A 23,769-nucleotide genomic window follows, 5' to 3' on the forward strand; every position below is an offset into this window, starting at 1 on the left:
GAACTTTGAGAAAATCAGCTTTTTGTAGTCTGGCTGATAGAAATGATACTGAAGTGAGATTGAGTGATGGCTGGTGAAGAAATGCTGACCATGCCTGTGATGCAATTGTGTGAGACCTTTTGCTATGAAAGAAAGGAGAGGAGTAGACACTAACTGGAGGAGTCCCTGGGGTCAAATGAAGGGAAACTAGTGAAAAAATGGAGAAACTTAAATCAATGAGAGTTCAATGAAGGAGGAAACTGGAATTGGCCCCTGAAAGATGAAATCGTCTCAGTTATTACATAGGAGGCAGTTTGGTGGAGGGAGCCATTTTGCGTGAAGATAAAAATGTAGCAGTGAAATTTATAGAATCAAGGACCAGTCATGGACTTACTAATTAAGACTGATCTGACTAGTGTTTGGCAGTAATGGCAGGTATTTAGGGTGAGAACAGATGATGTAAGGACAGAAATGTGACCATAACTTCTTTTCCCCATATATTGGTTATCAAATTAGTCTGTATTTAAAATGAATAATTTAGTGCTTTTTTCCCTGAACTAATGATGTTTGATTTCATACTAAGAATCTTATACTTACTAATATTTAACATATTTCAAGCTGTTAAGAGGCATTTCATTTTCTACAATATATTTCTTTTAATAGTAGACTTAAGGTTTGATTAGAACGCATACTAGTATATGTTTTAAATCTATAGTTCTCTTATCTTTTCATCTAAAGATCAATAACTCTTGTTTCTTGTACTTTGTTTTTCATCATTGCTGTTAAATCTGGTGTTACTTTTGTTTGGAATGCTTTCTCTAGACATTTTATGCCTTTGAATATGTTATAGCTAAAATGAAACTAGGAGGATAGACTACTAAGTTTGTTCTGGTATCTTATATTAGAAGTGGGAATGAATGATTACTTTTAAACATACAATTTCTTTAAAAAGTCAATTCCTGGAAAACATACGTATTAATGGTTATATTTTGAAGTTTAGTGTTTACAATCTGAACATTATGTAGTTTCTGAATTCCCTGGTCTAGCTCTATAATTTAATGTAATTTTTGTGGATGGGCCATTGAATGGGATGTAGGTGCATGTTTGTTTTGCCCTACAGGGCGTGCTAATTGCTTTGTACTCCACCCCCCACCAGAACTGTTCATTTTAAGTATTTAGTCACCTTGCTAAGGGTAGGTGAAAATGAAAGCTTAAGATAAGCTATAATTATATTCAGCATTGGTGATATATTACTCTGACAAAGGAATGTAAATTGGATCTGGGTACTATACAGTATTAAAGCTGACCTTCTAAGTTTAAGGGGTGAAATTTGTTAGTTTGTCACATGTGAGCAGTGATGTATTTTTCCCCATTTAAGAAGCTTCTATATTAAGCAAAATACATTTGTGTTTCTCTAGGCATTCATGTAAGATTACTCTTTTGGGTAATTAAAAATAAATATTTTTCTTATTATAAAAATATAAGTTCATTATATGAAAATAAGAAAATATACAAAAGCATAATCAAGACAAATTATAATATTACCTACTTAAATAGACACTATAACTTCTTGGGAAGGAGGAAGCAGGGGGGAAGAGAGAGAGAATTTCTATCTATAGAGGAAGTCCTCTTGTCTAATGCTATTGGTTGATTGTTTGAAAAAGTTGGTTAAAGCATGGAATCATAAATGATTCACATATCTCCTAAACATTTTTTAAAATTCAAAACATAATCATTGTTTCTCTAGACATTTAATGTGGAGCTTAGACTTTAGAGTAGGCAGAGGCTGATTGCGTAAACCACACCCTTAATGTATTGTCCTGGTATTGGTGTTTTAAAGTAGAATAGGAACCTAGAGGCTCTTAAAAAGTAATCTGAGTGCAGAATTATTTTTAAAAAAATCTTTTTGTACTATTCTCCTTTAATTGACAGTGTGCCAACATCTAGTTCTATAGCTATTTAAAAAATAATCTTTTTTTATGCTTTTCCAAAGCATCAGGCTAGCTTTCATAGAAGCAGTAACTCTCATCCCAATTATATGTTATCTGTTTATGTAATAATAATTAAATTATGTAAATACAAAGTAGGTACAACTGGCAAGAATGGATTTGGACACAAACTGAACTGGTTCTTGGTAGGAGTAGAAGAATGCGGATGTATTAGAGAGTAGAATGTGAGCCTGAAGTGTTCATTTTGCCATAGGCATTCGTCTGTGTTTCCCACTGGAATGGAAAATAGCAGGTAACTGAGTGAGCTGACTAGGTGTAGGATGATTAGGAAATGTGTGTTTGTGTAGCTGTACTCATATGCATGCATTTCCTATATGTGAACACACCCATTTTTGAATAAGAATAGGAAATGCCTTATATGCCATTTCTGCTTTTTAAACTTAAGATGTGAGTATCTTTCCACTTCAAGAGTGTAAATATTATTTTCTTCTAATGTCTCTAGCTCCTGACTAAGTTCCTTGTTCCTCTAGGATCCTTTGCTTACTTTTGTCATTGTGTTTATTACACACGATTTTAATGTTTATTGGCTTCTTCTCACTCTTCCTTCAGATTTCTCCCATCAACTCTTTAATCCTCTATTATGTTTATTTTCTCATTCTTACTACCTCTTCTCTGTTTTACTACTTCTGCCATCAAGATTTCATTCCCACAGAATTATTTATAAACTGCTCTTGAATTCATTTCTTTATAGTCCTTTAGCCCTTATTTTATTTAACCTCTGTCCACAGTTGATAGAAAATTAGCAAAGATATGGTAGGAGAACTCAAAAACAATGCCAAGCAAAAGGACATAATAGATATTTATAGACCCCCGACCCAACAATAACTGAATACTCATTCTTTTAGTATGCCTACACAATGAAGATACAAACCACATTCCAGGCCATAAAGCAAACTTCATCAAATTTAAAAGAATTGAAATCTTACAGAATGTGTTCTGTCACTGCGAAGGACTCAAATTAGATACCAATAAGAGAAAGACAACAGGAAGTGAAAGTAAGGGAAAGAAGAGCAAGTTAAGAGGAACAGGACAAGGGAGAAACTGAACACTTAGAAACTAAACTGCACTTTTAAATGATCCATGGGTCACAGAAGTCTCAGGGAAATAAAAACATACACTGAACTTAGTGAAAGTGCATCTTTTCAAAATTTGTGGGCACACGTAAAGCAGTACTCAGAGGGAAATTTATCTCATAAAATACATTAGAAAAGAGCAAAAGGCTCAAATCAATAATCATTGTCACTACCTCAAGAATTTCTGGGGAAAAAAAAAGGGAGTGAAATAAACCCAATGCAAGCAGAAGGAAGGAAATAATAAAGAGTAAACTTAATTAAATTGAAAATAGGAAATACAATAGAGGAAATCAAAAAAATAGTTGGTTATTTGAAAAGATTAACAAAGTTGACAAACTTGTGATAATATCGATAAAGGGGAAAATAGAAGACGAATTTTCAATATCACAAATCAAACAGGAATATTTCTACAGACTATGAAGACACAAAAAGTGTAATAAGAGAATACTGTGAACAACTTTAAACACACACATTGGACAATTTAGATGAAACAGACCAGTTCTTTAAGAAATGCAAACTGCCACAACACACTTAATATGAAATAGAAAATTTGGATGGTCCTCTGTTAAGGAAATAAAGTTTATAATTTTAAACTCCCCCCAAATATCTTCAGATGCAGATGATCTCATTGGAGAATTCTACCACACATTTAAAGAAGAATTAATACTAATTCATAGTTTCTTCTAGAAATAGAAGAGCAGGGAGCAATTAACAAAGATAGTACCAAAATAGAACAAAACAAGAATAAACCTCAAACTTATAGCCCAATGTCTACCATGAATACAGACATTAAAATGCTTATATAAAGCGCTATATTGACAAGCTAAAGAAAAATCATGTGAATTAATGCAGAAAAAGCATTTGACAAAATTTGACACCTGTTCATGATAAAAAGAATTCTCAGAAAAATAGGAATTGAGGCTGTTAGGAGTTGAATTGTGTCTCCAGAAAATTCTAGGCCCCCCCACTTCAGAATGTAGTTTTTTTTTGGAAATAGGGCCATTGAAATATTATTAGTTAAGATGAGGTCATAAGGAAGTAGGGTGGACTCTTGATTCAACATGACTTGTGTCCTTATAAGAAGAGCAGAGACACAGAAAAAGTCCCATGTGTTGACTGAGGCGTAGGAACACCACAGCTTCCACTGGAAGCGAAGAGGAGGCAAGGAAGGCTTCTGCCCAGAGTCTCAGCATGAGCACAGCCCTGCTGACACCTAGGTTTTGAACATCTAGCCTCCAGAACTACAAGAGAACATATCTGTCATTTTAAACTACTAGCTTTGTGGTACTTTGTTGCAGTAGCCCTAGGAAACTAATATAGAGGGAACTTTCTCTATCTGATAAAGAGATCTACAAAAGTCCTACAACTAATATTACATTTAATGGTAAAAGACTGAATGCTTCCCCTGTAAGATTGAGGATAAGGCGAGGATGTCTGCTCTCAGGATTCTGATTCTCTTATGGAAGTTCTAGCTAGAGCACTGAGGCAAGAAAAGGAAATGCAAAACATACATGTCAGAAAGGAAGAAGTGAAACTGTCCCTAATTGCAGAGAACATGACTGCAAATATATATACAATCTCAAGAAATCTACCAAAAACTTCTAGAATTATCAATGAGTTAAGCAAGTTTTCAGGATTCAACATGAACATACAAAAATAAATTGTGTCCTAGCAATAAACTTGAGGAAAATGTAATACAAAAACATTTATAATTGATTAAAAAAACTCAATTCTAACAAATTATGTACAGGATTTTTATGCTGAAACTACAAAATAATGATGAAAGAAATTAAAGAAGGTTCAAATAAATGGAGACATCCTGTGTTTATGAATTACAGACTCAATTCCATTTGCTTGCTCATTTGGATTATTGGCAGAACCCAATTTCTTGCAGTTCTGGGATTAAGACTCCTGTTCCTTTCTAGCTGTCAGTTGAGGGCCATTCTCAGCTTTTAGAGTTCACCCATGTTTCTTGGTTCTTTTTCCTCTTATGCTTTGACTTTCTCTTCTTTCTGTTATCTCATCTCTCTAATCAAGCCAGGAAAAGAGACCAGCTTTTATGAGTCATGTGATAAGATTGGACCTACTTGGACAATCTAGGGTAATCTCCCTATTTTAAGATCATTTGACTAGCAACCGTAATTCCATCTGCAACCTTAATTGCTCCTTTGCTAAGAGAAGTAATATATTCATTGCTTCTAGGGCTAGGATGTGCACATCTTTGGTGAGCAGGGGTAGGAGTACCCTGCCTACCACACATGCCTAGTTCTTTAATGTCTTCCTGTTGCCTATTTTCAAAATCAAGCCTTTTCTTAATCGTTTGGCCTTATTTCTGCTACAGCTACCTGTGGTGCTGAGTACAAGACATATCTTTTATGTTTAATGTCTTTGTGTGTATGCCTCCTGCTTAGAAAACTCCCTTCCTTTCTGTGACTTAATCTTCAAGACTCTGGTCAGATATCAGCTGCTTTGAAGTTCCCAGGAGAGGTAGATATTGTACCTCCTCTTCCCATAGCACCATGATTACATTATGGAAATAATTTTGTTTCGGCCACTAGTCTGTGATCCTTTCAAGGGCAGATAGCATACTTTGTTGTTCAGTTTTGTATTTCTCATACCTAGTGCAGCATCAAGCATACAGTGAATCCTTAATAAACACTGACTTCATTAATGAATACTTGAGATGTAGTAGCAATGAAGCATCAGTCTTTGAGCATCAGTCAGTCAATTCGTAAGGTCTGATGTAGGACAGGGACTCCAGATTCATCATCTTTGGTTCAGTATGGACAAAGACCAGTTCTGAAATCAGACTTGATGTTTCTAGCATGAAGGTTGAGACAGGCTCAGTAATGGCACATAGAACACATCATCTCGTTGTGTCTATTTCTACATATATAAAGTAAGGGCAAAAGCCTGGGTGTCAGCAGACCTAGGTGGTATGTCTAAGGAACCTTAACCTTTCTCTGAATGTCCCTTTCCTTATATATAACAATGGAAGGGGATTCAGTTTCATTCTAAAACCATTGAGTGCTTAGTCTATCCCAGGTGCTGGCACAACTAAAGTTAATAAGAAAGGGCCCCTATCCTCAAGGATTATGTATCAGGTAAGGTTGCCCTTATGAATCTGGTAGGCTTATTCCAGCTTTGATAATCCATGATGCATTTGTCTTTCCTTTTCTAAGGGCACATCTGGGAAGAGAGGTAGTATAATAACTTAAAAAAAAAAAAGTGTAAGGGTGGGAGGGTCAGTCTGTGGGAAACATACTTGATAGTCCTTTGTTCTTTTTGTCTTGGAGGTAAATCTGAGACCTGATTATTGCCTCTATTGCTCAATGAGGTGACTAACTATATTTGTTTTCTAAAGCTAACATGTCAGAAACTATTTTATATACTTTTAATTTCGTCCTGTGTCTCTGGAAGCAATAACTGAATTTCAAAACCTACTTTTGAACATTTAGAGGTGGTTTACACATTGTAATTCTAGAGACCTGTTTTCCCTGTCCCTCTGTCTTTTTAAATTTTTTATTAAGTTTTATTACCTATTCATCTCTTCTTTTCTCCTACATTGAGACCCCTACTAGGAAGTGCTAAATGGTAATATACTTAGAAATTTTCCTTGAGGCAATTAAAAGAGAAGAGTTTGATATTTCCTGTTATAGAATTTTAAGAGGTAGATTTTATGTTAAAGTAGTATTTAGCACACCACTTTGTGCTGTTTTAAAGCAATTTTTTTCCAATACAAATGTCACAGTGATCTCTATGTCATTTCTATTCATGAAGAAGAAACATTTGCACAGGGCTTATTCATCCGTGAATGCAGTTTATAGTTAAACCTCATAATGCCTGATGGTACTATGCTGACAGGCACAGAACAAATAGTGCAGATTTTGTTTCCTGAAGATTGATCATTTATAGATCAGTTGATAATTTTTTTCCAGGTTGCTTCTTAAACTGATGATGAGAAATTTTTCACTTTTGTAGAAAGCCATGGATTTCAATAAACCTCTGTCAAGACTGCAGACCTACCTACTCAATATCACTTTTTATCTTGAACATCTTTTCCAGAAGAGATAGGAAGTGATATTTGCACCCCTATCCTTAAAAATAATATTGCTGAAAATAGTGTGTGGGGGGAATGAAACAATTGAGAGTATGGGTTTGTGAATGACAACTTGTTAATATAGCAGTATGTTGGCCTTGCAAATTTTTAAGAACAAAAAATTTAAGAAAATAGGGACATGTCTTATGCATAGTTAATTTGCATTTTAATATTACTTTTTCAACATTTTAATTAGCTTTCTTTTTATGTTTAAATATATTGGTTCTTTGTTTATCAAGCATCTTAGTTTCCTCTTCCTGCACTCTGTCCCGCTTTTCTTGTTTTTGGCATGTTTTATGAAATATAAAGTGTAACCTGGTTTTCAGAAGGCTGTTGCCCACTTCTCTGATTGTTGAGAAATTAATTCTCACAATGAATCTAAAGAGTGTAATATATAAAATGATTTGGTTTAATGCCATTTTACATGCAACTTTAATAATTTTTGTTTTATAGAGAATTTATATGTAATATACATGAGTTGGTATAAATTGTATTTTTAATGATTCATATTCTATAGTTTAGAAGAGAGTTATCTAGTGGATCTAAAAATAGTTGATTTGAGACCTTCTATGGGTCCCACTATTCTAGTTATAATTATGTTAGGGGTGATAAATTTTAAATAGCTTTTTTTTATTATTAATTACTCAGATCAGAGAACTTACTGATTTACATGGATTTATGTGCTTCTTAAATTTCATAGTGGGTCACAACATAAGCATATTAAGTGTAACAAAGTCTTTCTGTTATATTGACATAATTTATAATGACTGTGTATATTTTGGTGTAAGGCAGCTTTATAAAAAGTAACTTCACTCTCCACAATGATTAAAGTTGAAAGCAGCATGAATAATCTGAAATCATTTATGTTAACTTTAGAATATCTTTTTGTATATAGTTTTGAATATAGAGATTGTTGAAAATTCACTTGAAACAAAATATTGAAGGCCCACTGTTAAGTACTAACAGAAGAGGGACCGATGAACACTGTCTCTGTGCATCTCAATGCCAGGCCAAGTAAAACTCTCAAATTACTCCTGACATGTTTTATTTCAAGCTTCTCTGCTGCATGTGAAATAAGAATAAATACAGAATAGGATGTCAACAAGGCAAACAGTTAAGCAGGATGCTGTAGGTGTTTTCATGAAGCATGAAAGCAAGATTTAAAATGCCTACAGGTAACCTGTCTGTTGCTGATAGTGGAGAGTAAACCCTTCACTTTTGAAGTAGCATCCTGGTTTGAAAACAGCAACTTACATTTAACCTTTTTCCTCACCTTAACTATAATAGCAATCTTCAGTCTTTTACAGGGGAGTATTTTTCCTGTTTAAGTGCACTTTAAAATTAGTTATTCCATGGCTTTCACTGGAAAGAGAAGAGATAAATAAAATATTGTCTGACAAGAGACTGCCATCCTACATAGCAAATTTCTTTGTTTTCTTTTTTATAAAATTAGAAATTCTGAACATTTATAGATAATCAAATTCTGTTCACATACATGTGCAAATGAAAAAGACTTTAAACAATATTTGTATTTTTATGTAAATATATTGCATTTGGTTTTTACTTTCTTGTTTTCATTGGAAATGTTGTATCTTAAAATGGCATCATATTCTGGTATATGACTTAAGCTTGTTTTTATTCTTTATAATGTCCTGTTTTTGATGACTTGAATAATTTTTTACATCTTATTGTTCAAACACTACACACACATGAAATCACACATAAAAACAATTATGCCTCAATAAAGCTGTTAAGAAAATTTAAAAAACACATGTATAGAAAGAAAATACACATATATATCATTTATCTTTTTCTTTCCCTTGTTTTTTTGAAGATGATTATTGCCATTATATTACTTATTGGCCTAGATTTTAAAATCTTCACTGAAAAAAGGTATTCATTTCTATCAAGTTAGTTTTTCTATAATCAAGGCAAGCTTTTGTCTGACAATGTTGTCCCAGTTATGTAAAGCACTGTGATTGGATCAGCGGGTTTATGGAACAGGAGTGGTTTGGTCAAGATGGAAATACTCATTTATAAAAAAATTGTAGAGCTCTTTCTCTCTTTTTTTTTTTTTTTTTGATTTGAAAGCAACTTAATTTTGAAACTTAGGAAATTCTTAACATTTATAGGGATGCAGCTTAATGGTTTGGGACATTCTCTTAAAACATCTCTTTTCATTGTTTTGATTAATTTTTGTCAGCAGTCTTTTTCTTTATGTTAATCTTCATCTTCCCTCCATAGATCTTTATTCACAATTTGGGCTTGCAAATTTTTAAGAAAATAGGGGGATGTTTTATGCATGTTTGTATTTTAATATTATGTTTTCAATAAGTACTTTCATTCGCTTTCTTTGTATGTTTAAATATTATATTGTTTCTTTGGTTATCATCCCAATCTCTGTTCTTTATAGTCCAAAATGGGGCTTATCCAGTGGTGTGCTAGTAAAATATTTGACATCCAGCTCTGTGTGGGTGGGTGGGGGAAGCTCTGATTGGTAAAATTTGCCAATTTCTGTGATGTAAATACTTTCACCATGGTTTATTTCAAGGTACCAACATGGTACCAACCTTGCTGGTGCTTACTGAACACGGAGCATGGAAGAGATGGGCATGATCAGCTTTCGCAAACCAGTGGAAGCTGAGTGTAGCACAATGTTGGTTTATCTCATCTTTGCTGCTTCTTTCACTGCTAAGATTATGAATCATGAATGCTTTTGCATATGATGTTATTCTTATATTGAAGTTATGATTATGAATATAACAAGTGTAGAATACTTGTGACTATATAGCATTATCACGATAATCCAAACTAGAATACTGACAATGTATAACTACCTTTTTTTTATGTTTTTCAGTTGGGTGGAAAGCTTCGGACATGAGGGGCTTGGATTATTACTAGACATTTTGGAAAAACTGATTAGTGGAAAAATGTAAGTATTGCTAATAGTTATTTTCAGTTAAGCCTTATGTATGTCCAATTATAATACCAATACTTGTATCTTTTATGTCAATACAGCCAAGAAAAAGTTGTAAAGAAAAATCAACACAAAGTTATACAGTGTCTAAAAGCCTTGATGAATACACAGGTATGTACAATAGGTAATTAGTATTTGTCCATTGCCAATTTTGTAATGTATGATTTTTTTGCTTGTCCTAAAGTGATGATGTATCACTCTGATGTGCCTTTCAGTGCATGATGGAAAAAATTGTGAATTTTATTCAATTCTCGTTTCAACTGCCTTGCAAGAAGAGAAACTTGGGAATGAATGGATCCTCTTCTGATGCTTACCTCCTCATGTTTAATTAACTTTCTTTTTCTCTTCCTCTCCCTTCCTCTTTCCCTTCTTTCTTCCATTTCTTTCCCATTTTGTGCTCCTCTTCTTCCCCCCTCCATCTCTCCCTTATTCTCTCTTTTAACTTTCAAAAATATGAGACAACTTTGTGGCTCACGCCTGTAATCCTAGCACTCTGGGAGGCCGAGGCGGGTGGATCGCTCAGAGGTCAGGAGTTCGAGACCAGCCTGAGCAAGAGTGAGACCCCGTCTCTACTAAAAATAGAAAGAAATTATATGGACAACTAAAATATATATATACAAAAAATTAGCCAGGCATGGTGGCGCATGCCTGTAGTCCCAGCTACTCGGGAGGCTGAGGCAGGAGGATCGCTTGAGCCCAGGAGTTTGAGGTTGCTGTGAGCTAGGCTGAAGCCACGGCACTCACTCTAGCCCGGGCAACAGAGTGAGACTCTGTCTCAAAAAAATAAATAAATAAATAAAAATAAAATTATAAAAAAAAAAAAAATCCTAAATAAAAAAAAATATGAGACAACTTTAAAATCATACATGATTATAAAATGTAGTCTGTAATAATGCTTTTACCAAAAATTAAAGTTGGAAAGACTTAGTTCTTTCATTCTGGGAATTTAAAATCTATAATGAAATTATTGTACATAGATAGGAGCAGGTCCCAGAAAAGGAGCAATGATGCTTAACCTGAGTAATATTGAGACCAAAGGTAATATGTAGGATCTGCATAATTTGCATATTTAAAGAGATTCCATTAGATAGGAGAAACTCTTTAAGCTCTTTACTGTAGTTACATTTATCTGACAATTCTTTTTTGTTTGTTTTTATACTGTTAAACTGCAGAAATTAGCATTATCCCATGCCATTTCTTTTTTTTTTTTTTTTTTTTGAGACAGAGTCTCGCTTTGTTGCCCGGGCTAGAGTGAGTGCCCTGGCGTCAGCCTAGCTCACAGCAACCTCAAACTCCTGGGCTTAAGCAATCCTACTGCCTCAGCCTCCCGAGTAGCTGGGACTACAGGCATGCGCCACCATGCCTGGCTAATTTTTTCTATATATATTTTAGTTGGCCAGATAATTTCTTTCTATTTTTAGTAGAGACGAGGTCTCGCTCTTGCTCAGGCTGGTCTCGAACTCCTGACCTCGATGGATCCACCCGCCTCGGCCTCCCAGAGTGCTAGGATTACAGGCGTGAGCCACCGCGCCCGGCCCCCATGCCATTTCTTTAGCTCCAAAATCTAAACACATCTACCTCATGATGTGTGAAGTAATGATAGGTGTTTAAGTTGCTGTTAGATGCAGGGAAGGAAATTTTACCTGTGGTGGTGTGATGATTTTTGTTTTATAGCAAAACCACCTATATATTTCTGATTAATTTTAATTTATAGTATTTTGCCTTATTCTCATTTTTAAAATAAACTTTTAGAGGGCTACATGCTTAAGTCCTGGTATTTAAATTATTACCATTTATTTTATATTTATTTTTACTAATATAGCAAATATTTATATTTTCTAGTCTTTTTTTGTCTTATTTAATTATTTACATATTTTTAAGCATGTTCTGGAGCTAAGTTTTCTATTTTTAACCAATGTAATATATTTTTTCTCCCTACCCCTCCAATCGGATATGATTTTCAAGGAAAATATCTGACATAGAAATCATAATTCTTTTCTATACTGAATTCACTGTTCTTTGAGAATTAGGTTTTAAATATATTAAGTAGATTTTTATATAATCTGTTGTAGGTATAAATGAATGAAAGAATCAAACTGTTGATAGGGAAAGATCTTTTCTTGCTGAGTACATAGAACTGGTTTAGCAGGCCCCTTCTAAAGTGAGAATATAGAAATTGGAAATTTCACTGGTGATGGAAAGGCAGAGAGTAGAGAAAACACAGGAATATTTTTTTCAAAACAAAGGGGCATGTGGATCATAATTTGTACTAAAGAAGAATATCATGGTTAAAGTGAGGTGGTATACAGAAGATAGTATTCCTACTTGGTTTGAGACTGAATTGGAGGAGAAGTAAACTTTATGTATTTATATTCTAATTAATATATTATTTATTCTTTTATATTAACAGATTTTGCTGCTTATAGTTTATGTTTGTGGAATGCAAAATGTTTCCATTTATATTTGGTGCCATTATTATATGTGCTAATAAGAATAAAAAGTTGAGTTATTGATACACTTAGTATTATAGTGTCTAAATGCTAAACTTAGTAATATGTGAAGTTTTTGGTAAAGTTTTTTTCCTTCAAGATTGGTTGATGGTTTTCTTAAATTTTATCTGATCATATTTCTAAATAAAAAATTTGCTAAACCTCACTGTGCAGTCTTCATTAGAGTTCATTGAATGAAGAAATATAGGCATTAAGAGGGGAAAAAGGTGGTACTTTATGTGGTACCAATAATTAATTATATAATTAACATGATGAGGAAATTTGATAACATCACATGGAAGTAAATTTCTTATAACATTAAACTGGACAAAAAGTATTTTTAAAATGGAAGATTTTAATTATGTAGGAAGAAGAAAATAAAAGGATGAAAAGTTAATCTATTCGAATTTAAGGGTAATTAGAACAGAGGCTTCATTTTGGCCAGTTAACCTTGTTTGTGTTGCTTTGAAATGTGCACCCAAAGAGAGAGTGCTTTGCTCTTGAAGCCAGCCCCTTTACCCACATTATCTCTGCTACTGGGATTAACTCACCGTGAGTAGTTTCTCAGCACGAGTATTCATGTAGTGTGGGCCCAGATGTTGCGCAGCCTACACAGGGATTTAGGGTTTTAGCCTTCCTCTACCTAAAACATCATCTTCATTGGGCTGAAATTCCATCTATTAGGTAATAATAGGCCTCGTTTAGAATGCATATTGAACCTGGCTTTGGTCCTCAGATTAGAACAGGCCAGCTATCATATTAACCAGAGTGGGTCCTTGACATTCAGGAAAGATACATCCTTAGACCTTCCAAAATTTGTCAAGCCTTTCTAACCTATAATAGCCTTCATTAAATGCACTTTAATGCTAGCACTGGTAAGTTGACTATTTCTCACACAGAGTAAACGGTTTTTAATTTGTTTTGCTTTGTGTTTTGAATAATTGAATATAATTTTATACAAATAGCAGTTCTGTATTTAGTTATAGATACTGAGTTGTGGTAATCTGGCCTCATTTTAGTCTCAAAGTAAGCACTACACATTTTTGCATTAGCAAAATCAGAGAATGCTGCTTGTGATGGACCTTTGGGGTCACAGGATGATGGTCAAAACCGTGAAATTGGAGAATGCTCATATTCTACTCTTCACACACAATGGCTTAGGGCCAGAGGGCTTGACTGAGGAGGTAGGTAGTATCACTTGGAGGAAATGAGCATGAGTTACCTTGGATGACTGGAGAAGTCACAGGATTCTGATTCTAGAAGGGTGGATGCTAGCTAAGGACGGCCAGGTGTGTAGGAAATAAAGGGGAAATGCCAGAAGCAAGCTTTACTCAGTCCTCAGGTTTATTAGGACAGAGCCAGCTCTTTGGTACCTGAATCATTGACTGACTTTCTGAATTGAATCTAAGTAGTACTTTATAAACTGCTGACAATTCCCTCGAATGATTGTGGAGGCATCTTGTAGTTTCTGGCCCTATGCCTACTTTTTTATTCTTTGTTTCCAGTTATGTAACAGCCCAGGGCATCACAAAAGCAAGCATTTCCTGACTGTTTAGCTGTTTTGTTGTAAACATTTCTCTATCACTAACAAGACAGAGCAGTCTCTCCAAAAGTCTTATCCTGGGGCCCCTGGCCCTTGTGGTTATACTTCCCCCATTGTACCTATGTTCTTCAGATAGTGGTTTAAAGCAAATGCAATATTTTAGCACAGTGTGAAAGTTTCTTTGCATAAATGCCATATACAATATAGGAAAGTTATAAATAGGATTGCATAATAATCAGAGCATTTGGGTCTAAGCTTTTTATGGATTCAGCGCTGCTTGTATGTAGTACTAAGTTTGAGTTTAAGCCATAGTTCATAGGTCTGTAATTGGGATTAAGGCCCTTTTTTAAAGCTTGGTAGTAACTCTGATTAACCAATTTCTCACTCTTTAGAAGGATCCTCTGAGATACGTGATAGGTAAATAGTACTGTTTTATTGTTTCTATTCATCCTTTGTATTTTGATAGTTATCTTTCACAAATATGTCATTAACGTGACTCTTTATCTTCTAATTGGATGTGACATCCTGGCTGTAGCACACAAACTTTATTCTTATCCCAAATCGCCCCATTTATTTAATGAGTTTACAAGTACATTGCTTTCCTGATGATAAATTATTCTGATTAGAATACATTATGCCAGTTTCTACATGTTATCTGCCCAAATCATCCTTTACCTGTTGCCCATTTATGAAGTAAGTGTTAATATATAGGCCTGCGTTGCATAATGTGGTAGCTACTGTGGCTTTTGAGCACTTGACATGTGGCTAGTCTGAATTGAGATGTGCTATAAGTGTAAAATACACACTGCATTTCAAATACTTAGAAAGAAAAAGAAATGAATTATTATCAATAAATGTTTCATATTGGTTACAGTTGAAATGTTATTTTGAATATATTTGATCAATTTTGCTGAAAATAGTTTTACTTGCTGCTTAAAAATTTTAATCATGTGGTTTACATTGCATTTCTCTTGGAACAGTGCTAATCTGTGCATTTACTTGTGGTAAGATCTCTCTTCCCAGGAAAAAGCTCTTCATGGTCTCAGTATCTGGTTCAACACCTGGCTGTTTGTTTTGTACATTCTTTTTGGGAAGTCCCATATTTCTCACTGCCTCTCCCTTTCTCCAGTTGACCACTTACTTATCTTAATAATTATCAGTTGAAGGCCGGGCGCGGTGGCTCACGCCTGTAATCCTAGCACTCTGGGAGGCCGAGGCGGGTGGATCCATCGAGGTCAGGAGTTCGAGACCAGCCTGAGCAAGAGCGAGACCCTGTCTCTACTAAAAATAGAAAGAAATTATCTGGCCAACTAAAATATATATAGAAAAAATTAGCGGGGCATGGTGGCGCATGCCTGTAGTCCCAGCTACTCGGGAGGCTGAGGCAGTAGGATTGCTTAAGCCCAGGAGTTTGAGGTTGCTGTGAGCTAGGCTGACGCCAGGGCACTCACTCTAGCCCGGGCAACAAAGCGAGACTCTGTCTCAAAAAAAAAAAAAAAAAAAAAAAATTATCAGTTGTATTATTGTAAAACCACCATTGAGGAGTTTTCTATATTTGGTTTAGTTTCATAGTTCTTGACGTAAAGTGATTACCTTTATGAATTTTTAAGGTGTTACATGGTCTTTATATTTTTACACTTTAGTAAGCGTATGTATTATTCTATAAAAGTTTTTGAATAACTACATTTCCTTTAGGGCCCCTTTTTTCCAAATAACTCCTAACATTTAACCTCTTATTCTCAAAATTTTGTAGTACGGCTTGGAAAGAATTATGAGTGAGGAGAGGAGTCTTTCCTTATTGGCCAAAGCCATGGATCCCATGTACCCCAATATGATGACGGATGTGGTTAAACTTCTCTCTGCAATGTGTATTGTAGGAGAGGAAAGCATGTAAGTGTTCTCAACTTTTCCCTCTAATTATATAATAATTTAATACAGCTTGATTCATTTAATGTTTCATTATATATTCTACTTTAGTCTAAAATTTACTTTAAATAAATAAATATTGAGGTATATTTAGACAGCTGATTAAGATTCTTATTGGCTGCACAGAAATGTTTGAGTAATAATTTCTCTTAATTGATATATTAGTTATGGGCTAAAATGTTTCTATGAAAAACTGATTCCTTCATCATACTAACTGTTTAAACCCTAATTAAAATTCTAAATGAAGACTTAGGAAAATATACAAATAGTTCTGTTTCTTATCTGATGTTTTTTCCAGATAGAAGTATTTCAAACTGTACGTCATGTCTATCCCCTCATAGAAGCAAGCATATTGCTATTTGAAAATCTCTATGTAAGACAGATTTAGAAAGTAATATATATAACAGTACTTTACTGGTTTCAGATCCTTACTCCACCGTTTAGTAGGTATGAAACCTTTAACAAGTTGCTTAACCTTTTTCTGCCTTAGTTTCCTAATCTATAATATGAGCTAATAATACTTTACCTACCTCATACAGTTGTTAAATACTTTAAAATGAGTTAATATTTGTAAAGCGGTTCAAACAGTACCTAACGTATAGTAAGCATTATGTAAGTGCTTGATAAATAAACATCTTCATAGAGTTATTGTCAGGGATAAATGAATTAAAACATAAACATGCTTGGAACAGTGCTTTATACATGCTATGTACTCAGTAAGCTACTTCTAAAATGTTATTGGTTGCCCAGGAGTATTGTCTTCTTTAGTTGGATGAAGCAAGTGTATTATGGCATTTGTGTTATATGCTACTTACAATTTAATTAATAGATTCAAATTTTCCAATAGCCTTGAAGAAGTTTTAGAAGCTTTAACTTCAGCTGGTGAAGAAAGAAAAATTGACAGATTTTTTCCTATTGTGGAAGGCCTTCGACACAATTCAGTCCAACTGCAAGTGAGTTTCATGTATATAAAATCTATTTTTAAGTGACATATACATTATTTTGTATCTGTTTTGTGACTGGCTTATATGTAAACACTATTATGAAGCTCTGTATGCCATTTAATATTCTTTTATGGCATTTGTAATAAATATATAAAAGTCCAATTTGTACTATTCATAATTTTTTATAGATATGTCTTGGGCACACAACTATTATTATTTCTTTTGCTTACTTTTCTAGCAGTGGAATGACTAGATTTCCCTGTAAAAGCTATAACAATAGTCCTGTGAATTGTTTATGTTAGTCTCATTAATTATTGCAATTTTTATTTTTTTTTTTTTTTTATTTTTTTATTTTTTTTTTATTTTTTTTTTTTTGTTGAGACAGAGTCTCACTTTGTTGCCCAGGCTAGAGTGAGTGCCGTGGCGTCAGCTTAGCTCACAGCAACCTCAGACTCCTTGGCTTAAGCGATCCTACTGCCTCAGCCTCCCGAGTAGCTGGGACTACAGGCATGCGCCACCATGCCCGGCTAATTTTTTCTATATAGATTTTTAGTTGTCCATATAATGTCTTTCTATTTTTAGTAGAGACGAGGTCTCGCTCAGGCTGGTCTCGAACTCCTGACCTTGAGCGATCCACCCGCCTCGGCCTCCCAGAGTGCTAGGATTACAGGCGTGAGCCACCGCGCCCGGCCAATTATTGCAATTTTTAAAATGTTTTGCCAATTAGGTGAATTATGTATGCCTTCTCATTATTTTACTTTTCATAATTGAAAAGTTGCAAGTTTACATGCATAACAATGAAACCCAGGGTTACAGATATTTTTGAAAATATTTGCTTTCAATACTTGACACTTATCCTTAAACATTTTATTTTTAGTTTTTTGTTATTAGTTTTTGATGCAGGGTCTCACTCTGTTGCCCAGACCAGAATACAATGGCATCATCATAGCTCAGTGCAACCTCAGGCTCCTGGGCTCAAGCAGTCCTCCTGCCTCTGCCTCCTAAGTAGCTTGGACTGCAGGTGCACATTACCACACCCGGCTAAGTTTTCTTATTTTCATAGAGATGGGGTCCTGCTATGTTGCTCAGGCTGGTCTTGAATTCCTGGCCTCAAGGGATTCTCTCATTTCAGCCTCCCAAAGTGCTAGGGTTATAGTTGTGAGCCACTGCCCCCAGCCTATACTTGGACATTTTGGTATCTAAGCTGAATAACCAATGTTCGTTTTTTTATTTTATTTTATTTTTATTTATTTATTTATTTATTTATGACATGAGGTTTTTATTAGTGTAATTATTGTTATATCATTGTTATTCAAACCTGAGCATCTTTTAAAAATAAATATTGATACCAGATTCTCACTTCCAGACTTTTAAAATTTAATTGATGTGGTTGTGACCTGGTCATTTGAAGTTTTAAAAAGATCCTCAAGTGATTCTGACATGCAGCAAAGTTTAGAAACCAATGCGCAATAGATATGAAGTAAATCTGTTTCACGCTTAATAAAAGTTAAAAGTTATAATTTTTTCTTTAAAGCTTTGGGTAGTTTGGTTGTTTTATTGTTTCCTGGTATAATAGGAATAGAAATGCCAAATGTTAAATTTTAAATATTAAATTAGAATTAAAAAGTAAAAAGTAAACTGGTATTTGAAGAAAAATCAGAATGTGCTAGGAGCTATGAAATTAATAAATTTATGATGACATTTCAGCTGACAATGTTGATGAATACTAGCAAGGAACCTTGTTGTGATTTGTTTCTCTTCGCAGTAGGCAGGATTAAAGGTGTGTCCCTGTTATTAATATAATACATCAGTCCTGCTGGAGCCTCAGGAAGAGAGGCTCTCTTCACTCATTCTGGGCTCATCAGAGATGCTGGAGTCGGGATCTGGGATGTGTTCTCTGTCTCTGACATAGACTCTGCACCTTCAGTTACTCGGTGTGCTGGGGTCTGAGTTCATAAACTGTTACCCTCATTTCTCTTCTCCTCCTTCTCCTTTGTTCTCTTCGTCTACTTTCTTCTGTCTCTTCTTCTATTTTCTGCTTTCTATGTTTCCTTTTCTTTCCTTTCCATCTCTTTCCTTTTTTCACGTTTTTCCCTTGTGTAGTTGATGTGTTGTCATCTGGTGCTTTAACCAGTTCCTTTTCACCTGGCCTCAGGCTTCCTATTCACCACAAAATTCATGAAGAATAAACCTAAAGAAAACTTTGTAAAGAAAAGTCGAACAATTACTTTATCTGATTTTTTTTTTTTGGGCAGTTTCCTATGAATCTATAATTATTTCAGAATAAAAAATTATTAAAAATCTTGGTAAAACTGGGCTCCCATTCTTTTTTGTTTACAACAGTATCACATCACTTGAGGTTTTAAACTGTGAGGGAGGCGATGAGGAATGGCCTGATAAGAACAAAGCCCAGTTTTGTCTAGGTAAATGACATGATCTACTCATTAATTGGAAAGTTTTGACTATTGCAACCTTATAAGTCTTGGTTATTTGGCATATTAAATTTGTTTTGGCTATCAGACCTTAAGGTAAATCTATTTGATCTTAATTTTTAATTGACTACTAATTAAACCAATATGAACTTGAAGGCAAACTACATTTTTAAACAAATTTTAGGGTAGATTAATTCATTTCTTTTGTGGGTAGTTACTAATTTTATGGAAGGTGCTATATTGTGGTAAAGTAACATTTCTATAGTTCTGATAAATTTATATTTAGCCAATGAATATTTGTAGGAAGACAATTGAAAATTTGGAATTTTATAGGTTACTATTCTATAGAAGATATTAAAACTTGAAGAAATTTTTAAAATTCTATTTATCTAAAAACTTGGTACAGTTTTGAAGTGATTTTTTTTAATTTTACTCAGATAAAATAAATATATCAAATGATTTAGCTATTAAAAGTGTACAATTCAGTGTTTTTGTGTATTCTCAGAGGTGGGCAACCTTTATCTCAATCAATTTTAGAACATTTTCATTGCTCCCAAAAGAAAGCCCGTACCCCTTAGCTATAACCCCACAATCCCCTATTCTCTCTAGCTTGAGACAGCCACTAATCTGCTTTTTGTTTCTATAGATTTGCATATTCCAGACATTTCACATCAATGCAATCATGCAATATGTGTTCTTCGTGACTGGCTTCTTTCATTTAGCGTACGATTTTCAAGGTTCATCCATATTGGAGTATATATCAATACTGCATTTTTTTATTGCCAATAATAGTTAATTGCATGGATGTTCCACATTTTGTTTATAAGTTGTCAGTTGATAGACATTTAAGTTGTTTCTACTTTTTAGCTGTTATGAATAATGCTGTGAACATTTATGGAGATGATTGCTTTTTAAACTACTGCTTATTTGCCATATTAAGTGAATAGAGGTGAGGAGGATTGGGGCTAGCAGCAACATTGTCCTTGGGTGGTTGTGAAAGTCATGTATTTGATTTTGATTTAATTTTTCAGAAAGTTGCCATGGTATAGGTGGATGATTGTATTTGCTTTTATGAAACTAATTGCCTTAGTTGTAAGTAATTGCATTTACTGTTACAGTTAATAGTGTTGTTAATTTTTTGATATGCCATAAAACTAAAATAAATTTCTTGATGTAGTTCTTAAAGCTTAATTTTCATCAAAAAGTAAAAGGTTATTTTAGCATCATTTTAACTTATTTATTTTTTTCATTTTTCTGATATATTCAGGTTAAATTTCCATGTTTTTGATTAAGAATAGACAATGGGAAGGATTGTTCTACATTCTTATTTTCCCTGTTCAACCATTTTATTGTGGCTTTTATTGCCTAATAAAGGCTTCTCATTGTTGTTAAGCCTAATATGTGAAATAGCTAGCATGTGGCAAGCTTAAGTTAAGACTAACAGTACCATTTTCCAGAATGCTAACTTAGGCCAAAAGAAAAAAAAAAGGTAAAAGTAGATTCTCTTTTCTGAGAATTGCTGATTATGTTCTATTTTCGAGTATACTTATATTATCAAGTAACACTGCAATAATATCTAAAAATACTTTTTTCTCTGGGTCTTTCTGAATTTTCCACAAATAAAGTATATTTTAGAGGTAGCTGGTTATCAATTTCCTCATAAAGCTATTTCTCTAAGTGCCCATTTTATTCCATTAGCTATATAATTTGCATTATTAAAATGTACTAATCTGGGTGATATTAGCAAATCACCAAATTAAAAATAAAACTTGTTTGTTGCTGAATAAAATAGAAACCAATTGTTTGCTTTTAAATTGCAGAAAATGGGAGATAGTAAAATAAAAAAGATCTTTATTGCTCTTTTATTGCAAAGTATATTTATCAAAGAGTACTTTTTAAAGGAGGATTATTAGATATTTTGCTAGTCTGATCATAATAATAAAGATAATTTGACTGTCTATGATTATGATAGAATTGAACATACTTCCTCCCCATTTGATACAGTATAGTAAGAAAATGAAAAACCAAGTGTATCCAGGATAACTTAAAGTTATTCTCAGGCCTTAGAGAATCTTATTATTTGGAAAGAAAGTACAAATATAAATATAGGACTTAAAAGCATACCTTACTTTCTTTTTTCAAATATATCACGTAGGGTTTTTTAGCTGCAAGCAACATAATCTGCTCTAGGCAATTTAAGCAGAAAATGCTATTGGGCACCTTATAGAATTTTTGGTCGGCCCAGGGAATCATATGTGGATAGTACATAGCCAGAAGTAATGCAGAAGAAAAAATGCCACACCGTATCACAGCAATGTTCTAATGGAAACATTACTTCCATGACTCTATTCCGGACAGCATCTGAGACAGTAGGGACAGACAGTAGACTTTCTACCATGGTTTCCCCAGCAGAGCCAAATCCTCTGTCACAGGGTCCAGTCTTCATGTGTTTGTTTTTCTCTTCATGTTGGCCAGTTTTTCCTTAGTAGAAAAGGAATGGAATAAGTGTGGATTAACCAATCTTCAGTTTCTGCCACACTTTAATTTTCTGTTATTTTCATTTATTTCCTCTCCTTTTTTTCCTTTTCCTTTCTTCATGTGTCTTCTGTTTTCTCTTGTCAGAGCCATACTTTGCTAGAATATCAAATGAATTATCTAGATTCCAAAGAGTTTGTTGAAACCTTTGCTATCGGTCATAGGACCAACTGAATTGTGGTATGTTTTGTCAGGAAAGGAATTAAAGTGTGGGAATCCTAGAGTTTTTTGGGAGCATGTTTGGCTTTTCTTCTGTGTGTATGTCTTCAGGCCTGCTGTGATAGCATGTTGTACCTTCCTTTTCCTTGATTTCTTCCTGATCTAGTCCCCCTAGGCTTATGGCTGGGAGTATCAAGAACTTGGCAGGTGGGAGGTCTGAGATTTTCTGCTACTTACAAACTGACATGTTAGTCTGCCACACTTTTGTGTGTTTTGTCAGAAGACATGAACTCCTAGGTCAAAAACAAGCACTAGCACTAGCAGTAGCCCAAATATTAGCTGTGTATCAGCCCCAGTGGCCATAGTGTGATGTAAAGAGGGCATTAGGTTGTGTTTTAAGAGAGAAACCCTAGGCTTAGGGAGCATAACTTTTATATCATGGGCAGCAATTACTGACTGATCTGACTGATACAGGCTATGATGAAATCTGTTCAGTTTGTCTCATTGCATATTAATTAAAGGTACTTACTAGTCAGCAGGGCTCCAGGCAGCAGGATGAGCCTATCTGAAGTATTGACCTCAGCCCTGCCTTCCAGGTCCCAGATCCATCAGCTGAACAAAGCTTTCTCCTTAAATTTTTCGATTAATCTTTCCACATGGCCTAAAGTATTAATTCAGATACAGAATGATGTGTTAGAGATTGCACAGACTCCCTCCTGTTCAGCAAGGAGGAAGTCTCGGGCAATTCTTTCATCCATAACTACTCTGTTCAGTGAGTCAAAGTTGACCTGAATGCCTTCTAGGGGTAAGGTGGTGTCATCGATCACTTCAGCTTAAATCAGATACAAATTTCTTACCACTTTTTCTAATTGGGTGACTCTTATTGGAGGGATAACTGCCTGCAGGGTGCACATGGTAAATCAGTTTTCCCTCCTGGAAGCTCCCCTGAGTAACCAATGGTAACTTTAGTTTGGAGAGATCTCCTTAGTTGCCTGAGGGTTGCATAATGTACTAGTAGTGTTTCTTTAAACATTTGAACATCGATCTCTTAGGACCACCTGTTAAGACTTGGGGTTTTTGAACAGAGATGCAAGTTAATGCCTGTATTCCACCAAAGATGTATAGTCTTAAAAGGTGCATATGGTGCTCCTGGAAGTAACGTGTTGTTTATAGTTGTTGGGACCCCCTAGGTGGGACCTTTCTTAGTTGATTGGCTACAGAGTCACAAGGGTTTCGGTGTGGCTACCCAGCTACTGATAAACTGTGCAATTCTTGGTTCAGAAAACAATTATGTTTAATCCTTATTTTTGGAGAGACTGTGTGAAGATAGTCAGTCCAACCTATCCTTTTTGTCATCCATCCCACAGAATGAACTACGGTTATGGGAGTTGGGATGGAGCAGACTTCCAGAGATGCTGAAAGATGTTTTACATGGGAAGCTCAGGAACTAGAGCTGTCCTCTGCTATTCTGACAGACTTCTTAGTAAAGTTTAGGGAATGGCAGTCAAATCATGGTCAGATCTCTCTGGTGAGAGATGCCAGGTTGTGCTGTAGGAGAGGAATTTTGAGTTTAGAGAACCCAAATCTTACAGGATGAGCTGTAA

At 34.6% G+C, this 23,769-nt stretch overlaps 1 protein-coding gene across 5 annotated transcripts in view; it reads left to right on the plus strand.

The window, feature by feature from the left end:
- DIAPH3 (diaphanous related formin 3) overlaps positions 1-23,769 on the plus strand; it is a 464,837-nt gene that overhangs the window by 121,868 nt on the left and 319,200 nt on the right. For 4 of the 5 annotated variants that reach the window (XM_069467186.1, XM_069467187.1, XM_069467188.1 and 1 more), the window contains 4 exons: positions 10,018-10,092; positions 10,179-10,248; positions 15,923-16,059; positions 16,943-17,048. In XM_069467186.1, coding sequence (XP_069323287.1) covers positions 10,018-10,092; positions 10,179-10,248; positions 15,923-16,059; positions 16,943-17,048 — 388 coding nt within the window. Of the gene's footprint in view, positions 1-10,017; positions 10,093-10,178; positions 10,249-13,360; positions 13,502-15,922; positions 16,060-16,942; positions 17,049-23,769 lie in introns of those variants that run through there. The other variant, XM_069467190.1, reaches the window with a different exon arrangement.

This window comes from Eulemur rufifrons, chromosome 4 (genome assembly GCF_041146395.1).
Source record: "Eulemur rufifrons isolate Redbay chromosome 4, OSU_ERuf_1, whole genome shotgun sequence".
NCBI classification, from domain to species: Eukaryota; Metazoa; Chordata; class Mammalia; order Primates; family Lemuridae; genus Eulemur; species Eulemur rufifrons.